Here is a 20,520-nt window from a genome sequence, read left to right on the forward strand (position 1 = left end):
TCATGAGATATAGGCCTAAACATACACATTTGTTCCTACTATTCAAGACATCTAATGATCGTAACTTCTTCTTGCGGTTCTCACGTCACTGAATACTGCAATCTCTGGTTGGTTGTTGTTTGCTTCAATATGAATCAGCTGTAATGAGCTTGGAACCGTGGAGTGGGAGGAGTCTGAGTAGCGGAAGCGCCTCTCGTCTGTCACATAAGAGAGGCGGGGTCTACGCATGTCTGATGGGGGATTTTCTTAAATTGTAAGTAAAGTCCACATCGGAGTCAGTTTGAACCGGTCAAGTTGTTGTTGTGTTGTGTTGTGGAACTCGCTTGATGCAAATGATGTCGGACTCCATCAAAAACGTCGCGATATTTGGTGCCACGGGAATGACCGGGCTGGCGACCCTCCCGCTCGCGGTGGCTGCAGGTGAGGAGTGAGAATAGAATAAAACAGAATACAATAGATCAGAATATGATAGATCAGAATACAATAGATTAGAATATGATAGATCAGAATACAATAGATCAGAATACAACAGATTGTGTTTCAGCGGCTCTTGATTAGTCACAATAGGTTCCCTTTAGTAACTTTACACTTCCGTTACAGTCGGACTATTGTTACATGGATCCATATCAATGTATTTGGTCCAAACTATGGTGATTTTTGAATGTGTCTACTAAATCTAAAAACTAAAACTTAAAGGCACACTTTTAAAGATCGCTGATAAATGCAATCTGATTTAAAACCATTAACATGTTTTAAGAGGTTAACCTATTTGTAAACTTGAACGTATTCTTTATTTCTAAACGCACATTGGGAGCTAGAATGAAACTCTGCTGTTCTTCGCTTCATTATTGGGATTCCCTAAAAGATTTAGAAAAACATAAACTACAGACACACTCCCAGTATGTCACATGACATGATAATGTCATTTCATTTAGCAGCATTTCCCTTCCCGTTCTCCCTCCTCACCATGGAGCAAAAGGGGGAAAAAAACCCTCGAGTCATGTTCGACGTTACACGGTCAGCAGCATATATTGCTGAGTCACAGAGAGCTGATAGTGGAAGCTGTTCACTATCTCGCCTGTACAGAGAGGGTGGGATCTCCTTCATGCAGTGGGTGAACTTGTTACAGGAGCTTCACACTTTCTATGATTACAACACACAGCGACAGTCACTGCACAACAACCAATCAGCTGAAAGTGACTGCTTCAGTGTGAGCTGATCAGCTGCTCCTCCATGGTCGTGATTGTCGTTGGTCCACTTCTCCTGACACGCTTTCATGAGCTTGATGAAGTAGTCATGAGATCCTGCGAGACATAAAGGAGAAATCATATGAATTTAATTAAACATAACCACAGAAACCTTTAACCGGCATCAGGCTACCAGTCATAAAAACATGTAGTGTTTGCAGGACAGTTATTAGATGTTTCAGAACATCCCGGGCGATGATGTTGGTGTGTTTGATTCCCATGTCTCCTCCATCAGGATACAACGTGACGGTGCTGCTGCGTGACCCTGCCAAGCTGCCCGCCGACCACAAGGCCGCCAGAGTGGTGGTGGGAGATGTGCTCAACAAAGAGGACGTGAAGAAGACCATGGAGGGCCAGGACGCTGCTGTCATCATCCTGGGCACCAGGAACAACCTGAGTAAGTCACCACAACATCAACTTTCTTACAGTTTATGTTGTAAGAACATAAACTGTAATCTTCACAACATAAGAGAATACATGTCTTGTCCAGGCAAAGACAAACCGATTGTTTCAATTTGTTTGTTTTATTCTGAGAGTAAGCTTTAATCTGAAGTACAATATAGTTTGTATGCTTGATTTGCATCAGGTGTCTTACTGTCGCTTGGGGCTCTTCTCACATGTTCACACCTGTCTTCTCACGTTGATCCTTACACAACTGACAATGTTCACCTTACACAAGGATTGTAGTTTTGAGTGGTGTAATAGTGGAACATATTCACTAGAGGTCGCCATACGAGTTTTACAACACATAGCCCTATGTCATTGTAGCAGTGATCAGTACACTCTGAAACATACTGTTTATTAAAAAAGGTGGAGCTTATTAATCAAAAGTAGGAAAACAATAATAGCAAATGCTCAATTTACAGTAAAAGTCCTGCATTCAAATTTAAATAACAGAACACCTCCATTCACTTTTACATTATTGACACTCTTGCAACCCATCGGCTGTCATATGAATGCAGAATCTGCTACTAGAGTTCATTATTGATTCATTACCTTGTACTATGTCTTTTAGTGTTGCTCTGATCCATTTACTAAACATGAACACATTTGAAGCCTTTAATCTTGTGTTTCCATGTTTGCGCTTCACTGTGTATTAATTAGAATAGCTCTCTGACATCCAGTGGAGCAAATATGTGGAAGAATGCCAGCGTCTCAAACTATACTCAAGTACACGTTTTTGAATATTCAGTGACTCTCTAAGTCAGTACGAGTCTGTGATCTGACCTGTGATCTGACCTGTGATCTGACCTGTGATCTGACCTGTGATCTGACCTGTGATCTGACCTGTGATCTGACCTGTGCTCGCCAGGCCCGACCACCATGATGTCCGAAGGCACGAAGAACATCATTGAAGCCATGAAGGCTCGTGGGATCTGCAAAGTGGTCGGCTGCATGTCGGGTACGACTCACTGTTTACAGAAAGTGATGAACTTCAGATGAGCAGGACGGTTTAAGACAATTTGGAATAAGTGTGTTTGTAACAGCGTCTTGTCCTCATCCCTCCCAGCCTTTCTGCTGTGGGACCGCTCCAAAGTCCCGCCCCCTATGCTTCCTGTGACGGAGGACCATGAGCGGATGCACGAGGTGCTGAAATCATCGGGGCTGGACTACGTGGCCGCCATGCCCCCTCACATTGCTGGTCAGTAGGAAGTAGAAAGTAAAGAGTGGAAGAGAACTTTTAAAACTTGTTGCCGCCGTCAAAGTGCTGCAGTCAGCCAATCTGATTCAATTCATTTGAGAATAATGGATTTAAAAAAAAAAAATTTTTGAAGTTCTACACACAATTGCATTTAATTTAATAATAATTAAAAAGGAATGACTCGAGACATTACTTTGCATGAATTTGCTCCAAAGCACAGTTAAACAATTCAAACCTTCAAACCTTTTTCATTAATTCTTTGTGCACGGCATAATTGTAAACTCTGAGACTGCAGAGAAAGAGAGCATCATTGTTTTAATACGTTTTTGTTTCTGTCTCGCTCCCTCCAGACGACCTCCCTCTGACTGAGAACTACATGGTGGCGGAGGGCATGCTAAAGGGAAGAGCCATCTCTAAACACGACCTGGGACACTTCTTCGTCAAGTGTCTGTCCACCTCAGAGTGGGACGGCAAGGCCGTCGGAGTGTGGGGAGAGTATAAATAATCCTGCTGAATCATCCGGACGGGGAAGGGGATTTAGATCTCTTCCAGATCCGCATTCTGAGGAGAAAATCCATGTTTATGCTGAGAATTTTATCATCAGCCGCACCGAGGATACACTGCTGCTTCGGCTTTAGCTCTTAACATTGCTTCACGGCTTTTCTTGTCTTTTCGTATTCCCATCATTGAACATTTGATCATGTGATGCCTCCTGTCGCCGCTCTGATGTACTTTTTTTTTTTTAATAGCTGTTCAAAAAATAAAAGACTTTATTGTGCAAAACGTGCTGAAAGAGTAAAGTGACGTGTGAATGAGCGGAGCGACAAAACAGGAATAGTAGTAATACACCGTGTATTAGTATTATATCATCTACATCATTTACATTACGCTTTGTAAAAACTACAAGAGGATATGAGTAACAGAGTAGATTATAGGATATATCCTACTCAAAGTACCGAATCGTTAATATTGGTTAAAAGATACAGGTATAAAGTAGCTCTGCCAGAGGTAGATTGGATCCCTGTGAAAGGGGCCGAACAGGCATCCTGACAGGAAGCATTTCAGAGTAAAGGACCTTACAAGTGAGTGAACATCTTAAATTCCTCAGATTGAGCCAGAATAGCAAGCGTTGCAACACCATAAGTCTCACCTTTTACTTAAATGAGCACTTATTTTAAAAAGAATCTCTCTGTGATGAAAGGTTATTCTAGAATGAAAGACAGCAGTTCTATTAATAGGAGTACCTTTCATTTGTTTTCCAGCTAACAATGAAATACTATTGGAGGCATACATGTCCATAGATGTAAATCTATATATAGATGACAGTTTGTGCTGTAGCTGTACAAACTGTACATTTATCTAACTGGGTTGAATCAGTGTTAATAAATATGTCTTTGTTGAGTAATGTGTCTTTTGGCATAAATGTGTTGATGAAAACTTGAACCATTCGTCTAGTCTCTCTCTTTCTCTCTCTGTCTGCTGAAGTTCACGTCATGTGAGTCTGTCCTTCCTGGACAGCCGGGCAGTCAGATGAGTGGCACGCGTTTCACATGACGTGTAGCTGTTGTGCAACTCCCGCTGTCAAGTGGGCCAGGGGCAGGTAGCATAATACCGGGAAAAGGCCATTTTGTCCTTCAAAATAAAACCAGGATTTTTTTTTTATAGGATAGAGATCATGTCAGGATGTATCCTATTACAGGTTGCCACCACTTTAACATATATGATTGCTCGGTATATCAGTTAAATACAGCTACGCCCTGGTAAACAGAGTTTGACACCAGATGACTGTTTTCTAATTTTTGTCTTTGATCAACTTAAGTCAGAGTTTAAAATATGCAAGCACTCAAAGGATTTATGACATCGCAGCTAGTCCAACATGCAATTTACACAAGTGTGATGTGGAAACTTAAACACTAATACACTAAGAATGGACTTAACGTTAAAGTCGGGGACATCTTGTGTGTAAATATACTACTAAATATTTGTATTTTCAAATATTCTGGACTTTTGAACGAGGGAGACGTAGATGTAATTAAAGGAGGCAATTGTACTTTTTGTATTAAGACCACAAGATAAAATGTGGCTTCATTGATCCCCAGAGGAGAAATTCAGTTGTTGCAGCAGCACAAAGACAGATATAAGTATAAATAGCAAAGTAAAAACAAACAGATAATAAGAGGTATAGATGATCCGAATAAGAAAAAACTTAAAGGTAGAAAGTATATAAGAGCAATAAAAGACAAAGACACAAAGTAAGTCTGTTTATGTAAACAGCGTACACCATAATGTGATTAAATATTGACACTTAGTGTCATCTGTATTAATATAGCAACATAATAGAAATAATATATAGTATATGATGTAGTAAGACAGCATAACATATTAACTTAACATACTATGATATATTACATTATTGTAGCCTATATAGTATGGGATATAAGATATAGTATAAGGTACTAATAATAATATATTACAACATTATAGTGTAATACAGCATATTGGACACTTATATGGTTTCAAGCATTCAAGAGTATTTCTCCATATTAAACATGTCAGGACTGGGTGTGTGTTGGAGCAACACTCCATGTTATATGATACAATATAATATATTGTGATTCATATAATAATTATATTAATAATGTGTTAATAGCACATTAAATTATATGCTTTATTACATTCAATGTATTATAGTATATCATAATATAATTATAATGTTATATTATATTATTTCAAAAAAGTTGCGGCAGATGTTTGTTGACCTTTATTTTGACAGAGTACCGGAAGTTGTGGCGACATGTTTTTCTCTGCCGTCCAATACGCAGGCAGAGGAGGAGCTGCTGGTTTTAAAGTTGACTCACTGGTTCTTCAACTTTGACATGTCGCTAGTTTATCTCAGCAGAAGTTTCGTCCACTGACCGAGTTCCTCCCTGACGACCGCTGCTCTCTCAGGTAAATGACTCGGTCTCTGAAATGAGACTCGGACAGCTGCGACTTTTATCACCGACAGTTTAAAACCAATATCCACGTGGACGTGTATCATTCCATGTGCAGGATCGAGACCTTTTGACTGATTTTGCTATGTCGTTATGTGTGTTTGGAGACGTCAGTGAAAACGTGATTGGTTTGATTTAATATTAGTCTAGTAGCCTAATATCCTCTCAGAAATTTCACATTTTCTTACAGTAATGTAAACATGAAATAAGACATACTGACCGGAACCAGAATTTGGTAATTACTAATGTTTTACACTCACATTTCCGTACTTCGTATTTAAAAGCAATATGCAGATGAGGATCCCTCCTCTCTCGGTGATGTAATGCTTCAGGAATTAGAACGATGCAAATTACATAATATCAAGTTTGACAATCCGGTCTGTGGAAAATAATAAGGACGGGAACGAATGTACAGGTTTACATATACGAATCATGATTTCATTATTATATTTGCCATATATATACATGTGTATATATAGTTAAAAGTGTGATTTGTAACATCATATTATCCAGATTGTGTAACGTACATAAACTTCACTACCCATAATGCCTTTCGATACATTCAGCCCCCAACTGTAAACCTTTTGGAGGAAACTCAAATCACGGGCGGGAGAGAAGACCGAGGAGGAGACCGAGGAGGTCCGCTCGAGCAGCTGTAGAGTTTAAAAGAGAAAGGTTTAAATCTATTTTTAATCGTCGGAATTAGAGTTAAACGTTAAATGTTCACTATTTAGTTGGAAGAGGAGGCAACCACCAATAACGGTGTCGACTAACGTTAACTAGACGTTACCGAGCAGAGACGGGAAGACATTCAACAGGTCTGTTCTTGAAGAAGTCTAACTTTATGTGTTTAAAGTTGAACACGTTCGTGTTTTAACGTTAATCGTTTCCGTGTCTTTAATCGAGATGATTCCAGTCAGTCCAGTACGTTGCGTGTTATTATATGCTAACGTTATAACGTTATTATCTGTCGAGGTCTCCGTTTCCCTCCTAACGTCACAACCCCCACCACACATCTACGTTTAGCTAACGCTAACTGCTGACTGCGTGACTGAGCTAGTTAGCGTTAGTTTTCACAGAAAGCAACGCTGAATGAACTATATTAACAATTTCATGGTTATTTGATGTCGTGTTTTCAGCCCTATGCGTTAATTCAAACTAAACAATCAGTTAAATAGTTTTTTGCCAGGTCACTGCCAGATTTGAAAAAACACCAAAAAAGCAGTAAAACCATTTAAACACACCGGTGATTGTTTCTTTATTTAATACGGTTGTATTTTAATGTATTTAACTTTAACATGTGAACTGTTAGAGTATCTCTATCTACTGACTCAGTCCATGGCTGCTACTTTTAAATTATATATTTATTACTGATTAGAGGCCATAAGAGAATAATATGACAAATGTTTATCTCAGGCTGTCAGAGCCAAAGTGATGTGTAATGTTTTAATAGATTATATTTCTATTGATTCATTTACTATTGATTATTTTATGATTCAGCGCAGACTTTATCTAAATGATGTGTTTCTTCTCTCATGAGCATTTCGATATCTATCCATTCTCCTGTAGTATTTTTTAAAAATGTTAACTAGAGATGATTTTAAAGCAGCAATACAAGTCAACCTAACGGTTTACTGCTTCCTCCTCAGTTCAAAGATGATCATTAAAGGGCAGAAGCGCAAACACCCCCCGGAGGACGTGGAGGTCTCCGACCGGAGCAGCCCCGTCTGGGAGAGCCAGCGGCAGTTCGTCTTCTCGGTCTCCCTGAATAAGTACCAGTGTGGCCAGGTGCTGCCTGAACCCAGCCTGCGGAGGTCAGTCCTCATAGCCAACACGCTGCGGCTGATGAGCCTGGAGGATTGTGTGGCGCCCTCTGTAGACATGGAGGTGTCACCACCGCTTTGCGGCTCTCCATCTGCCCTCCAGGAGGGTATTTTCACCGGAGGCGCGGCAGCAAGACATCACTCTGCGCTGACGTTTTCCGACAGCCACTCGGCTCTTGTCAGCTGCCACTCGGGTGCATCAAATGTCCCTCTGTCCGTTAGAGACGAAGATGAGGACTGGGGATCGATGTCCACGGATTCCGATTACTCCCTCTCGGCCGCCATCTCCTCCATCCTCACTGCGCTGGACTCCATCATCGACGGGAGCCCGCAGGCAGCTCCGCGGACGCCTCTCAGGTCCTTGGAGAACCTGTCGGGCCCCTGCGATGGAGGCGTGGCGTGGGTGAAACAGGGAGTCAGAGGTTATTCGGGAAGCTGGGAGCAGCAGGTAGAGTCTAGCGATCTGTTCCAGGATATAGACACATCCCTGCTGGAGAGGGACATGGGTGTGCTCGGGCTCAGAGGCAGTGGGGGTGGATACCAGGCCGGGGAGGACTTTTACCAGTATCTGCCCGCTTTCTCCTCCTCCTCTCCTCACATCGCTTCAACCAGGATCTGAAGTGTCTGCCTTCGTTCTCCTCGTTCAGCCCATTGTCTTCCTCGTCCGCTTCTTCGCCTTCAATCTCTAGTCAGAATCGAGGACGCGGGGCTTTTTGTGCCACGTGAAGAGTTTGTGTTTCTCCAGCAAAAATGGAGGTCACGCCACTGTGAAAACTATGTAGTAAACCAGATAAGGCCGTTTCTTTTTTTTTTTAATGGCAATGAGTCAGAGCATAATGAACCGTTGAGAAGCATTTTACTACAGTTTCGAGTGTGACTCAGCTAATTGGAACAAGGGAAGGGAGGTGTGATTAGAAAACAGGATTCATGAGATGTTAATCTCTCCGGAGAGGAATTTGCATCAGCAGCAGCAGCGTGGCCCTGAAATGCGTCAAAGGCACCACAGCTGCAAGTAATCCTGCGTTCACATTGAACATCCCAGTTTATCTGGAGTAAGAAACAAATCAGCCAGTTATGTATGGAAGTCGATCCATGAAGTAAAACTGAAAGTTGGGCGATACATCACTGCAAACAAGTGTAAAATGTTAATGTGAGTTCTGAGAGAATGTGATTAGACTGGTGTTTGAAAGACTAATATTATAGGTCAAACTTCTGTGAAGAAATCTTTTAACCTCATATTTATCAGCGAGTTAGAACATGGCATCAGGTGTTGAGAGATCGGGTCAGGATTTCAAACGGCAGGAGCACAAAGTGCTTTTAGTCTGGAGAAAAAAAAATCCACAAGAACCGCTATTTTCTTCAAATTTCGTCCATCAGTTTATCATTACTTATAAATCAGTAACTAGTAGTTTGAGGTACAGTAAAATGACATGTCATTAATGTATCCTGTATTAATATTAAATACTATTAAATAGCACACAACTCTTAATGCCACTCAACCAGGTGAAGCCACGTCCCGTCTGAAGGCCGAAAAGAGTGAAACTAAAATGAGTTTAGTCCGAAATGTTTCCCTCAGAGTGCAGCTGTAGTTCAGGAAACAGCTGTTCTGCAATGCGTTAAGAGCGTTAACAGTACTGAGATTGTAGACAACACGTCCTCGTGGGTATTTAACGCGATAGTACAGAGTCACTGTACATTAGCTAAGAGTCACTACGCGACAGCTTCTGCTGTACAGATGTGATGTTTGTGATCAGTCCTGGTGGGCGCTTAGCGTCCGCATGGTGCTGTGAGCAGCTGCTCACTCATCAGTAGGTCTGCATGTAATGTCTGGTTTTGGAATTATTGCACTTTTGTTAATATGCATTTCTTGTCTGGCTTGCGTTGTTAGTCTTTTATTTGTTAAGCAGTGGTAATATCGCTGCTCAAATGATTCCTTCCGAACCCATAAAGTGGAGTCCTGTTACGTGTCCTGTTACCGTTTGTTTAAAAGAAGAAACACTTAAGGAAACTGTAACGTAACCAGCTATACATGTTGGTCCAGCATTGAAACAACACTGCTGACATGTGCAACAGAAGCACGCGATGCCGGTTTGTCAGGTTTTTGTTCTGACGTCTGTGGAGCAGAGTTGCTTTCTATGCACCGGTCCTTTGTGAATAGCTGGACTGCAGTCTCACTATATTTATGAATACATCTTAACAAAAATATGCCAATGTCATACCATGTTTGACAATTCTCTAATGGTATACTAATGTACTGTCATGCAGTTATTTTATTTACTTTTATTTGAATGGTTGTTTGAGGGCAGAATGCCTGGACACTGTATTTAGACTTTTTTGTAACAAAGGCAAATGTCTTTATTTATACTGATGTTTCTTAATAAAATGTGAAAATGAAGTCACGTTTAAATATGTTTTTCATTATAAACTCAAAGTACATTTTACAGCCAATACATGACTGTTTTGGAAATGGATGGGGGAAAATGATGCTTACTGCCCATAAATAAACTCAGTTATCCAATGCTCGTTCATTTATGACCCAGAAGAAAAGCAGCAGTCGTGCATCGAGAGAACCATGAACGTGAAAGAGCATTACGCAACCAGAGAGGGTTCAGGCCGACCTGCTACCGTGTGAAACACTTCAGACGTTCTAATTTGGGACGTCCATGCTCTCAGACTCTTTGAGGCAGATATCAACATCACAACACACAAGCAACATTGCCATGCTTACGAGAACAAACATGACGACATAATAATAATAATCCAGGGAAAAGTTATTTTAATTTACAGTTAACCAACCACGAAAACATGTTAGGACTAAACTACAAATACACAACTTCTGTTTACAGTATCTGGATATAATAAGCCGACTCATTCACCTACAACTTAAGATGGTAAAAGAAAAACTGATGTGAACGTTAAAGTGCATTTCAAGTGTTCACGGTCTCTAAATCACACATAACATGCCGTGCTTGACAAGTAACAAGAGCTTTTTCCATTGAAATGAATCACTTCCTCACTCACCGCAATGAAACCCTTGTAACAGTCATTCAAATGTTTTGTCTCTTCCTCCATCCCTCTGTTCCAACCCTTTGAACCCTCTTCTGGAGGTGTAGTAACATGTAGTAACACCAGGGGGCAGCACCGTAAAAGGAGAGCAGCCCATGTCCCTGTGTCCTGAGGCAAACCCAGTGCTGGTCTGTGGTTTCTGTAGTCTTCAGGGCTGACCCAGCACAGGAAATCCCATCAGACACGTTCCAGTTAACATCACCCGTGTTTAAAATGCTCAGCGGAGGTCCACATACCTCCACCTCTCAGACGCCGCCATCGAAAGGTTTTACAGGTTCTTGTGTCATGTCACTGCAGTTGTGATCATTCATGCTTCTGAAGGTGCATTTAAGTGTTGAAGGCCAACCGTGGCTCTACATACGAGTCTGGTCCATAGTGTGGAGGTGCGTTGCCCGTGATGTGCAGACGTGAAATATAAAAAGTAGGACCTGGGTGGTTTTTCTGAAGAAGACAAAATGAACAAATAAAGACAAGAATTCAGATTCAGCCCACCGGTCTGGATGTCAGAGGTAGAGCTGCTTCTACTACACCCCCCCCCCCCCACCACCACCACCACCACAGCTCAGCTGGTGTTGATGGTGTTGTACGAGGGCTGTGATCCCGGCTCCAGGGGCTTGTTGGCCTCTTTCTCCGTCAGGAAAGGGGGCGTCTGAGCCTCGGGCCCGTCCTCCACGATGGGCTTCCGGTCTTCGTCCAGTTCGGAATCCTCGCAGCGCGGCAGCTGCAGGAAGGTGGTCAGGCCGTGCAGGTCGGCCATTTTGTGGATGGTGCGCAGCACGAGGAACATCATCATCAGGCCCACGAACAGGTAGACTGAGGGGGCAGAGAGACAGGCGGTCACAGGAGGTCATTCATTCAACAGAAGATGACATTTTTTGCCAAAGAAAGTCTTAACCTGAAGCTGAATTTCATTATTTCAGAAATATCTGATCCTAACCTACCCTGATCTGGCCCTATTCTACCCAGAGGACCGATATAGATAGCGTGGGGTCAAGTTACATCATTACTAGACTATCAAATGGAGTGCACGTATGACGTTGAATCTCTAACAGCTGATAAACAAACAGATCTGTGACAAACTTTAATTCAATCATCTTTTTGCAGCTTGTAATGTTGTCAGAGAGCTTTACCAGGTGGACTCCACGTGATAAATGTGTTTATTTAGTCTAAATTGGTTTACGTTGCGTAATGTGTGCATGTGGTATTTTCCACAGAGCTGTTGTTTGAAGGTATAAGCAGCATGTGCCATTGTGTGTACAACGTAGATCAGGGCAGGCTTCAGGGCACCACCACACTGTTGTGAAGCAAATCAAATATAAAATGATATTCTTTATAAATGTTTGTTTTATTGGGACAATCAGAGAAAAGTCAGACTACCAGGAAACTACCACGTCACACTGTGCCAGTGTCCCATGACTACGAAACTCGGTAAATGCGGCCAGTTAGGAGCCGAGGAATTACTGTCAAAGTCTCACACGGGAACTTGGCCGTGGACAGAAATCTATTTCAGGAAATCCAGTCTCACCCAAGAGGAGGACAAAACAGTGTCCTCGAGTGGGAGGCAAAGCTGAGGACAAAATCTGCTCTACGTTTGTTATTCCCGCTCCGATTCTCCGACGCGGTCCTCTACGGTCACACGCTATGCACTAGAACTGCCCCACATACCCACAGGGTTCAGGTCCCGGACAAAGGTCTCTCACTACAGCAGTATGCACAACTCTTCAGGAAAAAACCCGTATCGGATTGCAGAGCCCTCAGCCCAACAACTTCACAGTGTGCTGTGGGAAGTGTACAGTAAGCTGTGCGGGGGAAGTCACAGGAAAATATGGTATTAGCTTCGGTCTACAGTTAGGACTTCAAGAAGCACAGATAATAGCACCGTATTATCTCTTTTAATGAATCAGACAGTATGAAACCTGCCAGCCTCTCATCTTATACTGCTCTTGTATTATTTTCCACCTGTGAAGCAATCATCGTGGTGAAAAGAACAAGAACATGATGGGCTAAAGGACTTTGACTGTCCAAACTACCGCCTCAAAATATTTGCTCTTCAGCAATACTGAGAATTGCTATCGTGGAAAAGTACCTTTGTGCGGTCAATAACACGCTGAGGGAGTCTCAACGCTGACGATGAAAGATTCGAGACCTCCACTGCCTCCTCTGACAAAGTGATGGCTGCTCATAATAAGTGAATCCTTCATGTATAAGAGACGTCAGGCCACATGTTGCGGTCGCTCTCTAGTCCTCCCTCAGAAACCTGCAAGGGACCTCGTGGGTTAATGCGACTCGACCTACAGCATTATTATATAACGCAGCCTGCGGGACGAGGAAACAACACGGCCGCTCCGTGTGAACTGCCGGCCTCCTTCCAAACTCAAGAGAAGGGATTAACCGAGGACAGAGGAGGAAAAGAAAAACAGTAACTTCCTGTGTGTCCACCTGGGTCCCTCTGACCATTAAACCCAACATAGAAACCCCCCCCACTCTAAGGCAAAAGTATTAATCAGCTGAAAGATGCTCAGTCACACTAAATGTTCATGTCCTAAATCAACACAGAAACTAACTGTTTCCCAGTAAGACGGTATTTTAGGGTGGAGTTTTGTTTCGTTAGTCAAATCACTACAAAAGGCCGCATTCATCTCAATAGGTTGTCCTGAATGTGTTTGCCCCGGGTATTCCCTGTGGAGCTCTCTGACTGGAACCACAGAGGAGAAAAACAACAGCGTGGCTACTTTGGGACAAAAAAGGTCATTCCAACCCCGATTCAATTACAGAGCAAACACCCGGCACAGAGGCTGAATAACAACAACCAGCCATCATGTGACGGCGAGGGCTCAATCTAAAAAGGAGAAACAAAGGAACCACTGGGATCCAGTAGAACGTTTTCTCAAGAACAACGTCTACAGAGAACATCTCAATCGGGTCATTGGGAATGCGCACAAGTGGTTTTCCACGCTGAATGTTTTCCTGTCCAAGCCTTTCATCCGGACACTCATTCCATTGCTTGCTCCTTAAAAAAACAATCTGCTAATAGTTTATAACCTCACTTTGCATGTCTGGATGTGGCTGTGCAGTGTGGGGTGGGGGGGGGGGGGGGGGGGGGGGGGGATGAAATGAGGTGAAGTAACATCAAGAATCGCTGGTTAAAAGAGTGGAACGATGACTCACACTCATGACAAACCCAGCTTCTGATATGGGGATTGCACTCGCTATAAATAGCACTGAACTGTTTCGCTAACAAGACTAAAGAGTCTACAGCCTCAATAGCAGCTCTGTGAGGCTCTGAGCTAAATGCTATCAGCGTGCTAAAATGACCACATTGACCATGCTAATGATAACCAGGTCATGTTTATCATGGCCGTCGCCTTATTTGACCATAAAAACGCTTTTGAGATCATTTCAGTTCCATTAAAACTCTCCACAGAGTCGGTTGGACTGACACTGATCCACACAGAAGAGTCTACTTACATTTTCCAGGCAGCTAACAGACGAGCCTGAGAGCAGTTTCACTTCTGAGGAAGCCACTCTTCTCGACCCCTCTACCGAGAAAAGAGAAGCAGCGAGAGGTGCTACTTCTCACATCGGAGGTGAGAATGAACACTGCAGGGCAAGGTCAGCTTCTCCCCTCAGAGAGGAAATATGTCGTCACCCCTTCAATGTCCTTCCTGTCACGTTCATTCTGTTTGGAAAAGATCTGCTTTCCTTGCTGAACAAAAGAAAATGCTGCCTCATCTTTTCTCTCCAAAAGAGGAAGACGAGGAGGAAATCTTTGCAGCACAGAGATGAGACTGTCACCTCTGGCTCTGTGTCTCTGGAGGCCACCACGCTGCCGGGTCAGACCCGCTCTCATCGACAGCTCTGCAGGCATGTAGCAGCTCTGTGTGACCCTCACAGGACCCAATGAGGCCCCTGTTAGTTCTCATTTGAACGCACCCGCAAGTCATTGAAGTGAAACAACAATAACGGGGGAGACATTTGAAAATATCACGAGGACTCTGTTGAAAACTGGCTTTTAAATGATGTTGGGATGTTTGTAGAGAGTAGAAACAGAACAGGTAAGATCAAGTTAGCTGCTGGGTGTTTGCTTAGCTGATGAGATTTACACTCCCCCACATTGTGCACATTGTTGTGGCCCTGATAAATGTATTGAATAATTCTCTTCAGCATAAAATCACGGCGAAGCCGACACGCGAGGCACGTCGACACAAGGTTTCAAACTCACAACCCTGTGATCAATAAGACGATCCACAGCTGCGGAGTAGATCTGCTTTAACGGCTACCAAGTGACAACCAAGTGTGTGCTGTGTCACAGCTGGGAGGGCAGTGACAGTGAGCCACGTCTGGCATTTGTCAGTACGTTTCCACACGTCTTTGTTAAACTTCATGTGAGAGTACTAATTCATCTGCATTACCTGAGACGTAAGGGCATTTGAAACTTGTTTGCTCAGTAAACTCTGCGCTGGTCTGTGAGTCATCGTGTGCCGGATCTTGATGAGACAACACCTTCTTATCAAACATGTACTGAAGATGACGGAGCCTTAATAAGAGGAAGTGCGTGAGCTTGGCACCGCGACTGTTCAACAGAAGCAAATGTGAGCAAACAAACCAAGCAATGGAACTGAAGCAGAACATCATTACATTCGTGATGCTAAATGGACTTAAAAGCGCTTTTACACTGCATGTCATTCGCCCATTCATACACGGCATACATAGCCTACAGGAGCAGTTTTTGGGGTGAAGCGTTCTCAAAATGGACCGGAGGAGCCGGGGATCAAACCGCCGATCTTATGGTTGAAGGACAACCCACTGGACCCCAGTGTGATGAGAAAAAACTGGCAGCAGTTTTTTGGAAACGAGATTAAAATACATAACTAGAATCACCATCTCACAGCTGTGTGCTTCCGCCAACCAGTGGAGTTGTGATCACCGTCAATATTTGTCCAAAATGTCATCACTTCATCATATTATCCTATGAGGGACATTTGTGTGACATTGTCATAATTAGCATATGAATACTTGAGTTGTGTTAAGTTTGTACGTGTTTTGTGAGGTCACAGTGACCTTTGACCACCAAAATCTAATTAGTTCATCTTTGAGTCCAGGTGGGCCGAATTTGAGATATTGTGTTCAAGAGAATGGGATGGACAGACGGTCAACCCGAAAACATGCCGGCGAAGATGCGAATAAAGGCACACTTGACACAAGTAAACAGACTCCGGTAGTATGAGGGTACAGTGTGAAATATTTAGTCTCCATCTAAACTTTAAAAAAGGACAAACTTGACTCTAGACTCCAACAGTGTGGATGCTTTAGTCTGACGTTATTCTATTTAGTCATAATAGGTCAAGTTTGGCTACACCAGAGGGGTGACTGGACATCAGCTTTTGGGATCTATACGAGGGACTTAACAACAGCGCTCACCCATGACGGAGACCTGGTACAGCGACCTGTACTTCTGCCGGGGCTGTGTCCCCGGAACAAAGTCGCCCAGTCCGATGGTGCACAGCGAGATGAAACAGAAGTAGAAGCCGTCCAAGAAGGACCAGGACGGCTCCAACGTGCTGAAGATGGCCGCCGGCACCAAGAAGAAGCACAGCACCACCAGGACCAGCAGCAGCACGAAGTGGACGACGGTGGCCGGCCGAGGCTGCACGCCGCAGCGCTGCAGGAGGCCGACGGGGGCGAGGACCAGAGGGTGCATGATCCTCTGGACGCAGGCGGTGAGCACCAGCATGGTGAAGGGGACTCCTATCAGGGCGTAGAGGATGGAGAAGGCCTTTCCGGTGTCAGACAGAGGAGTGGTGTGACCGTAACCTGGAGAATGGGAGGACATGTTGGAGGATGTTAGCTCACAGTGGGTGCGATTAGACTTTTAAAAAGACTCCACTTACATTTAAGTACGTAAAGTTCAGTCTTGATGTGTGGAGAGCAGTCAGCTTAAAGCAACCATTTCAGAGGCCTCCAACTCACAAACCAAATAAACAGGAACTTCTTTAAAACGCAGTGTAAATACATTATTTGACCAACAAATTATATTTGATGATTATGAAGGCAAATCACTGTCAAGATCCGCAAGCACGAAGGAGATCCGTGCGCACGCATTCCCATCACTCTGTGCAGAATATCGCTGCTCACGCGAGCAGAATTGCAGCCTGCGAGGAGAAAATCCTGCTTTGAGCCTGAGGAGCGTCACCTGGGGAGCGACTTCTATCGCTGCGCCTCTGCTCGCAAAGCTTTCACCTGCCCGCGAGCAAGTGTTTTTTCACAGTGAATGGTAGCCGTTCTGTGTCTCGCTGTAGTGATTTTGTAATGCCTCTTTGTAGTCGTTTGGTGTCCCACCCCTGAGACGATCAGACAGACTGTACACAAACTCACAGTTTCACCAAACAATTAAACGTTGAAACGACTTCCCAGTCCGTCCACATTAAACTTCCATAAACTGATTAAGCAGAACCTTCTGGTTCCCCCTTACTGTACCTATTGTAGTGGTGAACAGAGCACACACACACTTCACAGTTCACTTCTGGTTTTAAAAAGAGAGGTTCAGATAATAAACTTGTGGTTTGTTTTACAACCTGTGCGATCATCTGACTGTTCTTTCTCTTGACAACCATACCAAACATCAACATGTTTAACATGACAATTAAGGAAGTGTCACAGAAGGAAACACATGCAGCATTGTGAAAGAAATTCATGCATCACATAGAGCAAACTAATTTCCCCTGAACACAAAGGTCATTTCTGTTCTGCTTCATGCATGAGTTTGCATGTCCCCATGTGAGCGTCAGCGTGCCTGGGAATGTGACGGAGTGTTTTCATAGTACTTTGCCTAAATAGCACAGAAGCTTGCAATAAAACGGCTCCAGCTTCTCTGTGTGGCGTTTCTACAACGATGCTGCAGACTTCAGGTGGCTTTGACGCTGGCAGCGCAGGTCGATACTTCACAGGCAAACCGCAAGTCATGTCTCACCGGGCTCTGAATGCTGACCATTATAATGACACAGCATTGAAGACAAACAAAGTCCAATACCAATCATTTCTAAAGCCATATCAATTCTGTCTATTAAATAACTTCAGAAATAAGTTTGTTTTTTTACTCTTACTCTACTTTTTTCATGTACCTTGTAAATTCTAGGTAATATATCTAATTATTTTACTGAATTATTGTTCCCACTCTACCAGACGAATTTTGCATCAAAAGGCTTTCCACAGAAAATGTTATGACATGAAGAAAAAGAAAACACGCTGCACTGGCAGTCCTTCCCTGAGTCACCATGTTTTGCCCCAACATCCTGTTTCAACAGGAAACGCGTTGAATAAAAAGGTCACAAGACACCGGTTCATTCTGACATTTAAGACGACAAATGAAGGCCAAAAAAAACTAGTTGTTTTTTTTGTCAGAACATCAGCTGAATAATTAGACCAGCTGGGAAATTCTGCAAGGAGAATGTAAAGTTAGTACCTCTGTTGCTGCCCTGGGCGTTTCCCACAAGTCACTGTGTGTAGTGAAATGTGAAGCACGGTGTTGTTTTAAGACTCAAACTTAATCAGGGTTACAGAATGGGAGAACCTATGTTGTATGGATAATATTTGGAAACGTAAACTTGAGACAATGAAAGTCCTGTTCAATATAATAAATTCCAAAAGACTCCAAAACAGATAACAAGCAATTCTTTCAAAATGAATAAACGTGTCATCTTTGGACCATCCCACTGGAGCCTCAGGCCTTCAGTGGGATGACTGCAGACAGTGGTTGTCTCAGGCAAACATTATGAATACGCGTTAAGGTTGGGACGCCAAAGACAACAGATTCCATGACGGGTTGGTTTTTAAAGTGGCACTATGTTACGTACTAATGAAGTCAACTACATAATAGCAACACAAAAGGGGACTCCCGCGACTTAGTATGGGACTTTCATAATGTTAGGCGTCTTGAGAGAACATTTCCCATGGTGCAACTTGATATCATCTTTCACTACGCTCGCTTTGCCTGAATAAACACCCACAACTTTCACACTCCAGTCCCCTGCTTGTAAAGACGGCTGTCGCGTCACAAATTCGAAGCCTCTGAGCCTGAGCCGAGAAAAAAAAAAACCCGCCGACATCTTCGGGTTTATTGTCTCAGACTTCAGAAAGCCACAGGCAGACATTTTATAACTGTACAAAATTAAAGTGTGCGGACAGCTCTTCTACCAGTTTCATAGCTTTACATACTAAACAATGAGATGAGATGGGATTTATAGAGACATTTCTTGGGCTCAGTATCACAGGACATTCATTTCTAGATTTTTGGTGTATTGCTTGAGTAACTGATTAAACTGCTTCAGGCTTTCATGTGATCTTGTATAGCATGTCACTTTCTTTCTTCTTCTCAGGTCTGGAGCTCAACCAACAAACTGATTACTGATGAAGATGATGTGGCAGTATTAGTAGGTGGCCTTGCAGGACTAGTTCAGGGACACCGGCGATATTTGACCCCGGCTGAGCCCATAAACACCTTTCAATGTGTGACAGCCCAGCTGCACCCTTTACTTCCTCTGAAGCCAAGGTCAGGCGTCCATAGATGGTGGAATGTTCAGACCAATGTGTCACATTGAATATAATCAGACCCTGCAGTACTCTGGTTAACTGTCAAGGGGAGATATAATCAGCTGACCTCCTATAAATTCCACAATACAATCTGAACATTTCCTCTGATCAGGAGAAATAAGTTGAGTTTTCCACGTTTGATTGAACAGTAAATGGTGTCTTCATGTACGAGTAAAGAGGAAACCTATTTCCCCTCGGGTTGAGGGGGGTTTCTGAAGTACCCGTTCGTGTTTTGATCTTAGAAAGTCCCTCAGCTACAACTTGTCTGTCACATCCATGACACGTGGCAAAGGAAATTAAAACGTTATCACCAGAATTCGACTTTTGCGGTGTTTTATCTCCCAAATAAATAAAAGTCGCTGTTTGGACTGGTGTTTTGTTCAGATTGTACGTCATTGCGTCACTATAATGCGTTATATTATATTGGAACATCTTCATTTAAGTCATTTACTCATTAGTTTCGCGGATAAAAACGCCACCGGATGACTTTTCTCGCTGGAAAAACAAACTTTTTGGGGGGTTTCTCTGTAGTTTTTCTCCGAACAACTCACCGACGGTGGTGACCAGAGTGTTGGCGAAGAACATGGAGGACGCCAGGTCCCAGTTCGAGGAGGCGGAGGAGTTCTTGAGGACGGAGACGCCGTACTTGTTGGCCGTCAGCACTTTGAGCAGAAAGCGCTCGAGCGACGCGGCGTTGACGCAGCTCTGGTTCAGGAACTCGTGCTTCAGGGCTTCCACGTCCTCGCGCATCTTGTCCTCCACCGGCCGCTCGACGCTGGAGAAAACGAGCGCTCCGAAGAGCAGGTAGATGATATAGAACAGCACGAAGCCGGTAATCAGCAGCCACGACCTGCCTACGGAATGCATGGCTGGTTTTGTTTTGACTCCGGGATTAACATGCGTGGAGCGCTGCTCACCGGGGCTTCCCTCTCCGTCTCGGTGACTGCTCTCCTCTCCTTTCTTTCCTTTCTGTGTGGGAACTGATCTTTTTTGTTGGGGGCTGTCCCAATTACACTTGAACCCCTCCTGTTTAACGCATCCTCCTCCCACCGGAGACACAGCAGGGGTGTGGTCAGCTCAGAGTCCTGGAAGTCCTGCATCCTAAAAAAAAGTCTGCTAAGAGCAGGCATCATCACACTGTCACTACGTTCTCAATCATA

The 20,520-nt window shown here is 43.5% G+C and overlaps 3 protein-coding genes across 3 annotated transcripts; 2 read left to right on the forward strand and 1 right to left on the reverse strand.

The window, feature by feature from the left end:
- The first annotated feature begins 261 nt into the window (after positions 1-261).
- On the forward strand, positions 262-3,676 carry blvrb (biliverdin reductase B). The gene is made up of 5 exons (XM_079166759.1): positions 262-420; positions 1,483-1,644; positions 2,560-2,649; positions 2,758-2,889; positions 3,240-3,676. Exons 1-5 carry the CDS (start codon positions 327-329, stop codon positions 3,392-3,394), a joined length of 633 nt encoding a protein of 210 aa, XP_079022885.1. The 5' UTR covers positions 262-326; the 3' UTR covers positions 3,395-3,676.
- A 2,078-nt stretch (positions 3,677-5,754) lies between these two features.
- sertad3 (SERTA domain containing 3) lies at positions 5,755-10,406 on the forward strand. Its single transcript, XM_079166198.1, is given in 3 exon segments — positions 5,755-5,838; positions 7,532-8,295; positions 8,298-10,406. Coding segments are annotated over 2 exon segments (891 nt in total). The 5' UTR covers positions 5,755-5,838; positions 7,532-7,538; the 3' UTR covers positions 8,432-10,406.
- Positions 10,407-10,464: 58 nt separating this feature from the next.
- On the reverse strand, positions 10,465-20,321 carry kcnk6 (potassium channel, subfamily K, member 6). The gene is made up of 3 exons (XM_079165677.1): positions 19,912-20,321; positions 16,193-16,585; positions 10,465-11,584 (listed from the first exon to the last, which is right to left on the reverse strand). The coding sequence occupies exons 1-3, from the start codon at positions 20,225-20,227 to the stop codon at positions 11,334-11,336; spliced, it is 960 nt and encodes a 319-aa protein (XP_079021803.1). The 5' UTR covers positions 20,228-20,321; the 3' UTR covers positions 10,465-11,333.
- Positions 20,322-20,520: the final 199 nt, after the last annotated feature.

This window comes from Pholis gunnellus (assembly GCF_910591455.1).
Source record: "Pholis gunnellus genome assembly, chromosome: 9".
NCBI classification, from domain to species: domain Eukaryota; kingdom Metazoa; phylum Chordata; class Actinopteri; order Perciformes; family Pholidae; genus Pholis; species Pholis gunnellus.